This window comes from Indicator indicator, chromosome 24 (assembly GCF_027791375.1).
Source record: "Indicator indicator isolate 239-I01 chromosome 24, UM_Iind_1.1, whole genome shotgun sequence".
NCBI classification, from domain to species: Eukaryota; Metazoa; Chordata; class Aves; order Piciformes; family Indicatoridae; genus Indicator; species Indicator indicator.
The window spans coordinates 11991541-12000275 of NC_072033.1; the positions used below are offsets into that span (position 1 = coordinate 11991541).

At 48.6% G+C, this 8735-nt stretch overlaps 1 protein-coding gene across 1 annotated transcript; it reads right to left on the minus strand.

Annotated features, from left to right (window-relative positions):
- Positions 1–1319: 1319 nt before the first annotated feature.
- Positions 1320–3896, minus strand: HRH3 (histamine receptor H3). The gene is made up of 3 exons (XM_054391937.1): positions 3620–3896; positions 3093–3259; positions 1320–2204 (listed from the first exon to the last, which is right to left on the minus strand). The coding sequence occupies exons 1-3, from the start codon at positions 3837–3839 to the stop codon at positions 1320–1322; spliced, it is 1272 nt and encodes a 423-aa protein (XP_054247912.1). The 5' UTR covers positions 3840–3896.
- Between the last annotated feature and the right edge of the window lie 4839 nt (positions 3897–8735).

Genomic DNA, 8735 nt, shown 5'->3' on the forward strand with positions numbered 1-8735 from the left:
TCTGAATCTGGTGCTCTATCTGTGGAATTAATTGACTGGTTTAAGAAAAAAAATTAAAACATTTTGATGCTTCTGTTGCCTGGATCAGCTCAAGGTAGGTCTCCATTCAAAGATGTGTTTTAAAAGGAAGCATACAACAGTTCTGCAACTTGCTGAAATTAAGAGGTCTCAGTCTAGGGTGGTTGTCTCTCCATCCAGGGAAATGCTTAAAAGAGGCAGAGATGTGATGCATTGGGACATAGTTAAGCCCCAGACATGGTTGAGTTAAATACTGGTTGGATTTTATGATCTTAAAGGTCTTTTCCAAGCAAAACAATTCTGTGATTCTGATTCTATCAGCTTAAGGGGGGGGAAAAAAGAAACACAGGAATCACTTCTTTCAGTGCTTGTCATTCTCTAACACATTGCCAAAAGAGAATTTTTAATGCAGAAGGGATTTTAAAATGTCTTTGGGTCATCATGAGGAAGCCCATGGAGAAGGTGATACACTGCTGGGACCTTTCATGTAGGCGCAGAAGCCTCTTCAGGTCAGCCAGAGCCAGGGCCTGGGCTTGCTCCAGCTGCACAGCTCCGTGCCGGAGGGAAGTGCTCCTGCGTGCTGTACGAGCACTGGTTGGTGTGGGGCCGGGCACAAAGGGAATCAGATGAGGTTTGAAGCAGCGCATGCCAACAGGACTTTGGGATGCTCAGCGCCTCCCAGTCTGGCTGTAAACTCCTTAGGGCAGAGATTTGTCCCTTCTTGGTGAATGGAAGAGACATCTATTGCACCATGTGCAACAGGGATCTAGATTATTACTGCAGCTACTGTAGCAATAACAAGTGAGGTGTTTTCCTTCTGAGGTTTGTTCTTTTCTTTCCATGTCATCACATATATGTGACATCTTAAGGGGAAAGGGAAAAATGCTCCCATTTACAGGAAAAATCAGGCCTGCAAGCAGGTAAATCGTAGTTTAGTCCAGTAGTTTTAAATGAGATATTTGTTTTTGTTAGCTTTAATGTTTGGGTTTTTATTTCAGCAAAATGCTGGTGCTGCTCTGGCTGACTAGGTGGCAGCAGAGCTCTTCTGTGGCACCTGCAAGTGGAGGACTCAGATTTCATTGCCTGTGGTTCATGTCAAACCCCTTTACCCTTCTCTTCTGTGGGATTTTGTAGTTGATGGATTAGAATAAATAGTGGTCTCATTGCTGCCTTCCCCACATGTTCCAGATCAGTGCTCCCAGCTTCTTCCAAGGAAGCAAGGTACAGTACTTTTCCAAAACTTTTCCTTATATCCAGTAGTTTTCCTCATGTTAAAACAAAGCTCTTGTCATCCACACTCTTCACTTCTGGCACTTCTGCAGGGGATCATGGGGTTCAACCTTTAGCTTCTTGGGACAGAGGAGTTTAATAAAAGCTCTTCTGAAGCTGTTGTGGCAGAGAGGATACAGGACAGGATTGACAGCTGAGTTGATCCACAGCAGCCAAAAGGAGGTCTCATACCACAAGTCAGAGATGCAGTGGCCGTGGCAGCCAGCACGGATGATCATCAGGAGAGTGTATGGTGCCCAACAAATCCCAAAAATACCTACAATGACTGCCAGGGATTTAGCCACTTTCTTGTCTCTAGAGAGCCTGAAGCGTTGAGTCATGCTCTGGGATGCTATCTTCACCCTCTTCTCTAAGGACAGAGTGGATGCTGAATTCTTACAGCTCTTTTTGTTGCAACATTTGGATTTCCCAGAGCTCTCAGAGTTTGTTGACAGCAGGTCTTTGGCATCCAGACTGGCCGTGGAGACTGCTGCTTGAGCTTTGCTCTTGGAGGGGTCGAGGGTTTCAGCTGGCTCCTTCTGCTCCCACTTACAGCATTTCAAAGAGAGCTTTGCTTCTGGACTTGTTTCCATCTCTTCAGTGAAGGACTGGTTGTGCACTTCGTGCAAGATATCCAGGCGCATTTTGGTGCGCTTCTGTATGTTCAGGTAAATGCTCAGGTTGAAAAACATCACGCTGATGAAAGGGGTGAAAAACTCCAGTGTGGAGGCTGTCATGAGGAAATACCAGTTGTAGAAAAATTCAACATAGCATTCCCCAGCAGGTATGATGCTCTGGCCTGATATGTACTCCCAGCTGATAATGGCAGGCCCGTAGAGTAGGAACGCCAGGACCCACACCATCACCATCTTCAGCACTGCTCGCCTGGTGTTGCCTTGCTGGGCTCTGTAGGCGACCTGCAATGGGTAAATCGTCTCTTTAAGTACGGTCACACACCCCAGCTGGTGGAGGTTTTGCAGAAACGAACTGTTAGTGTTCCTGGTAAAGTTGCTAGGCAATATCCCGGCAGCCTGACAAATTCATGTGCTATAGGCAACAGGAGCAATCAATCACTAGATAGATCACACTCCTGCAGGGAAGACTTAGAAGCCTCATCTTTCAGCTCCAAAACCAGACATGGCTTCTACTTAGGTGAAATGTACTGATTTGATTGTAGCCCAGTGCTTGCCTGAGTTGTCCCCAACTACCTTCTGTAACTGCCAGCAAGAGGCACACATCTCCTGGGCTAGGTGGGCATCTACCTTTGGTTCTCTATGAGCCTTGTGGCTAATCCATGTTGTATTTGGGGCTGGGGAACAAGCAGACAACAATGGATCTGCCTGGGAATTGCCTCCTGCAAGAGGCTGAGCATTTTCACCCTATGAGACCTCAGAGCTATGCCTGGCTGAAGCTGGCACTGCGGTCTGCTGCCTCAGTAGCCAGGGAGAAGTTGGGAGTCCAAATGCAATCAGCTTCTTTGTTCTGGAGATAATAAAGCCTCTGCAAGTTAGGTACAGGTCTGCTTATCTCATGGACTATCTCGTGCACTACTGTCCTGTCATCTGGGAAGGGAACACCTGCACAGTGGGGTCTGAACCTTCAATCATTTAGTTATGCCAGAAAAACTAATCTGAAGCCACAGCTAACTCATGTTTTTATGGATAATTACTGCTTTCTGTCACCAGCCGGAAAGATTCATAATTTCTGGAGGATTTAAAGAGCTTTTAATTATTGCAGAGAATTTGGAGAATAAGCAGGAGGAGTGTTGTTGTTGTTCCCCTCTCGGCTGTCATGACAGCACTCACCGCTCTTGTCACTGAGAGGAATCTGTCATAGCTAATCAATACAATGTTGAAGACTGAAGAGGTGCAGAGCAGGTAATCAACTACCAGCCAGAGTTTGCAGAGGCTTCTCCCGAAGATCCATCTCCCCGTCAGCACATATGGCACATACAAGGGAATGCAGAAGGCACCTGCAAACAGAGGAGTCTGTTTCCATCGACAAGAGGGAGGTCGCATGCTGGCTGCCCAGGCGGGGAGCCTCGGGCGCCGAGCGGGATCCTTTCCCCGCTCCCCGCATGGAGGGAGCAGCCGCGGGGTGTTGGGAGGGAACCCCGGGTGTGCGGGAGGGCGTCGGGGGACGGGAGCAGGGCACCGCCGGACCCTGGGGGTGCGGGAGGGCGTGAGGAGCAAGAGCGGAACATCCCTGGAGCGGACCCCGAGAGTACCAGTGTGGGGACCACAGGGCAACAAGGCAGACGGCAGCCCGAGAAGTTGTTGCTGGAGCGGGCAGCGGCGGGGCGGGCGCGGAGCCCTGGGGGACGGCACTTTACCTACTAGGAAATCCGAGATGGCCAGGTTGAGGAGGAAGAAGTTGTTCTGGGTGCGCAGGCTGGAGTCCGCTACGAAGGCAAGCATCACCAGCGCGTTACCGGCGACGGTGACGGCGATCAGCAGGGCCATCAGCGCGGCCAGAGCAGCTGTGCCGCCGGCGGCGAAGCGCCCGGTGGTGGTGGTAGCGGCGGAGCCGTTCAGCCCCCCGCCGCTCTCCATGGCCCCGCCGCTCCGCGCCGCAACCGCAGCTGCGGAGCTATCGCCCCTCCCTGGCCCGGCCCCCTCCCCGCCCCGCTGGCACTCCAGCCCTCAGCATCCCCGCGCCCCCCGGAGCACCTCTGCATCCCTCCAGAGCAAAACCAAATCCCCCAGAGCATCCCCGAATCCGCCCTAGAGCATCCCTGCATCCTTCCAGAGCAACCCTGAATCTTTCCTGAACATCCCTACATCCCTCACTGCCCTCTCAAATCAGGAGCATCCCTGCACCCCTCTAGAACTTCCTTACACTTCTCCTTCCCCCTCAACCCAGGAGCATCCTTGAATTTTCCCAGAGTATCCTTGCATTCCCCACAGGAACGTTTCTGCATCTCCCCAAAGAATCCCCCAGAAGTCAGAGGAGAGTGCTTCTGGTTCTTGACTTGGGGTCTCTGCCTCGATGGAGAGGAGCAGAGGTCAAGGCTTAACTTGTCTTTAAATCAGCAGTGCTCTCCAGGCAGTTGGAGTGAGGAGGGTAATACTTTCGCCCACGCTCCTTACTGGCAACAGGAGGAAGAGGTAAAGCTTCCTGGGAGCACCAGATTCTTGACCAAGTCACTTGATCTTAAAACCAGAGTCCCTGCCCACAGTCACAGCTCCTGAGAGGTGATTCATGCTCCCTCTTCCTTCCACCTGTTTAGTTTTTCACAGCTAAAGGAAATAGCTTTTGTTTGAATGCTTTCTGCAGTTGATGATGCTCCAGGATGAAGTTACCACTCCAGTAAAACCCCTGCACCCAGCACCTGCTCCAGACTGCAGGACTGGAAACTTCTTCACCAGTGTCATGTCACAGGCAGGATGGGCTCACTACAATCCCCCCTTTGGAGAATTCCATGAGGATGTGCTGGACAGCAGCATTGGAAACTGGAGAAGGATACTGACTAGAGACCCTGGCCAAGCACCTTTCTTTCTGGGGAAGTCTGATAAGTTGTGTATGTCTTTGAAGAACAGAGATCAAAAAAGCAAAACAAGAAAATTGTGCAAACCCAGAAACATGCATGAAGATAATGCCCAGGGGGTTTGCCACCTTCTGATGACTCCAAAAGCTATTTTCACATCAGGAACTGTTACAGCCTCACAGAATTTCTCTTCAAGCACACCACCACTAGGAGGCTGAAAGGGCTCTTTCAAATCATGGTAAGTCATTTGCAACCAGCAGAGCTGGGAAGCGAGAGCATCTCTCAGTGTAGTCCAGGCAGGCAGCCTGCCAAGAACTCCTGCAAGAGTGACCTGTGGTGGCACCCACCTAAGAGTGGCCTCCAGCAAAAATCAGCCTCATCCTGTCCGTTAACTTGCCCAGCAAGAAACAACTTTCCGACTCCACATTCAGATCCAGGCTTTCTTCTTTCAGGAGCTGTGCAGGGGCAGTGCAGGCAGGCAGACCTGTAGCTGCTGGATATGGTGTGACTACTTCCTCAGGTGGCCAAGTGTCCCCAAGCCACTCTACGAAGCAGAGGACTAAGTCCCTGCTGCTGCCATGTCCTGACGGAGGATGTCACTGTGGGCTTGTGGGAGAGCAGAGGGTGCTGCATGTGCAAGCAAATGCTGGTCAGTGGGATAAGGGCTTGAGGAACTCCTGGTTGCTGAGACAATGGCTGGATGGTGCAGTGTGCCCTTGGGAGGCTCTGAGGAACTTCATGCATGGTTTCCTTGCTGCTTTGAGGAAGATCAGCTTTAACAACACACCCGAGTGAATTGCCAGCAAGGTGGTGAGCAGCCAGGCTGTGCAGCTGCAGCATGGCCACAACAGAGAGGACCTGAATTTTGTGCATCTCATCTCAGATGTGATGGACAAAGGGCTTTTTTTACTTCATGATGTTTAATGAACCTGCAGACCACTTTCATTCTGTGACTGCCATCTGGTGTTATTTGCAATCTTTAGCTATCCAGTTATCAGTATTCACACAGATGTTTTTAAATTCCAAATTATTGTGTGCACGCTGCAGCACTACCCCTAGGAGCTGTTTGCTGTTTGTTAGCTGTCATTCATTAGTCAGAATTTTCAGCATCCAGATAGAAAGTGGAAAGCCTACTTCGTGCCTCAGGTAATTGATGAAGTGATTTGCAAAATGTGAGATGGGCAAATCTCACTTGTTGTTTATCCAGAGTAATTTGCCAGGAGTGTTAGACAGACAAGAGATGACAGAGCTTAGCAGAATATAGTTTTCTTGGCTGTGACGTTTCTCTCTTGCTTCAGCAGAAGAGTAAATTTATTTCTAATAAGTTTCAGGAAATATTCTATCATGGTAATAACACAAAGGAAATCACTCAGCCCGGAAGGGGTGACATACGTGCAAGCAGATGGTATGATAGCTTACACTTTGACCTGGCTTAAGCAGTACATATGTCACATGTAGATACCCCATGTGTGCTTATATATGTTCATACAGGGTGTATTGGTCACCTTACAGTCAGGCCATGGGGTCCTCCTCTGGGCTAGGATGCCTCCAGAGCCTCAGAACCTGAATACTGCTAATCCTTGTGTAGATGGAGGGACCAAAATGGGATCTTTTTGGGTCACCAGAGCTATAGCTCAGCTATAAGCTTTCCTGATTCTGGGTTCTGTTTATTTTGAGGTTGTGACAGAAGGAACCAGAGACAGTGGATGCAGAGATCCCAAACCAGATCTCCCTTGTGAACCTGCTCTTAAGCACTTCTGACCTGCTGCCAGGACATCCCAACTGGCTGCAGTGGGACAATGGGAGAGCCACAGCTCCCAGTCTGGATGCTGAGGTAATTCAGTGTTTCCTGAATGCACACTTATGGCTCAGCTACACAAGCCCTAGAAGATCCCAGGAAGGGTGAAGACCTCTAGCCAGCCCTGCTGCTGCAAAGCAGTTCTTTTCCTGGGAAATTCGTGAGCAAATTGCTGGGAGCTGTCCTCCCTTCTCTGCTTCCTTCCCTACGTTATTTTTGAGATGCATTTAGTTTGAATTCAGGTTCTGCAGAACTTCTATGTCATCCAAAAGAGGCAAGGATAATACATGGATTATTTTTAAGGCAGCCTTGTAGTGGAAGAGAAGTCTGCACTTGAAGGTTGTTTCACATTCAAGCAGACAATGTGTAAGAAATGAAGAACCCTCTTGGTAAGATGGCTGTTCTCTGCAGCATCTCTGTGATGTGAAGCCTTCAGAGTGAGACAAAAAGCTTCTGCAGCCTCCTGGTACTTAGGGAACTTGAGCTTTGGATACAAGTTAGCAGTTAGCCCTGTCCTCGATTTTGGGCACTGAAAAATCTGTGTTGCCACATTGCAGAGCCTGAGGGCCATCAACTGCTGCTGGTTTTGCTAAGCCTTGCTGATCACCATTGCCTTTCTGCTTGGTACTGGTGACTGTGGATAACCACAACATCAGTCTGACTCCTGGAGTGTTTTGCACATGCTTTGTGTGCATGTGGCTCAGTGCCACTGCTTCTGTGACTGCTGTTTATCATTCTAGTTTGGAGATCCTGTGGAGACCAGTTTGGAGTTTCTTTTGCACAGATATATTTCCTCTGTTCAGCATCTCAGTTATGTTTTCTCCTGTGACTTGCAGAATTACACATAGATTTACAAGCTGGACAGAGGAGATATGGACAAGTTCTGCCTTCTCCAAGAACTTGTGTCCCAATAAGTTTGATTATACTGGCCACCAAAGACACAGTGCTGGGCTCTGCTCTTCCTAGTGGGGCACCTTCTTCAACAGGCCAGGTTTAATTTTCTCCTTTCTAAAATTTAGCATCCTTAGTTTTAACAAAATGCCCATCATTCCCAGACTGTAAAAACACTACAGATTTATTAAACACCCAGTCCAAGATGTTTTCACTCAAGGGATTCTTTGAGCTACAAGGTATGTGCTATAGTCCATGTCAAATCAGAGCCTATTACCCATGCAGTTCTTTTGTCTTGGACCACTGTCACTGGTTACCTCAGGCATTTATTTGCAATTCATGAAAATCTCGAGATACATATGCCAAAACACTGGATGTGGAGAACCATGCTCCAAAACCTGTTTTCAGCTTCTGAGTAGTGATGTAGAGACGCTAAGAATTTGTTAGAAGCTTGTTCAAGTTCTTAGCATCTGTTAGACCCTCCTTATCACAGAATCACAGAATATTAGAGGTTGGAAGGGACTTCCAGAGATCATTGAGTCCAACCCCCCTGCCAAAAGCAGAATCACCTGGAGTAGCCCACACAGGAATGCATCCAGGTGGGTTTTGACAAGTTTCCAGAGAAGGTGGCTACATAACCATTCTGGGCAGCCTGCTCCAGGGCTCCAGCACCCTCACTGTAAAGAAGTTCCTCTTCAGCCCAACCTATGAGTCTGACCACACTTTGCCACCTAGATATCTAGATATTACCTTTCTAATGAACCAAAAAATCTACCAGCAAGGAGCTGGATTGCTCCCCACTCTAGGAGGTATGTCCTGACACCAATTTCATAGACATCCTATTCCATAGACATCCTATTCCAAACCAACTGGCACTCAGATTCTGTGTGCAAATAGCCCTGACTCCAGGAGGCAGCAGATGGCTGAAAAGGTCTAAAAACCTACTCCAGTCCCTCTACTCCAGGCACATCTATAATTGTGTGCTTGCACTGATGTGCTTGACTGCAGCTCAAGAATCCTATGTTGCTTTGATATCAGCAGTGCCTCTGTTGTGGGGCACAGATGAGTGGGCAAAGCATCCCATCCATGGATGAGCTCAGCTGTGCTGGCACACATGTGTGTGCCCATCCATTGCTCTCACCTGTTTCTTCATGAGGAGGAGAGATAGAAACTCCTGTTTCTCCTGGAATAAATCAAATAAAGGTAGTAAATGAAGTGCTAATGAAGAGGGGTTATTCATAACCAGTACGGACAGAAGTAAAAGTCCCTGGA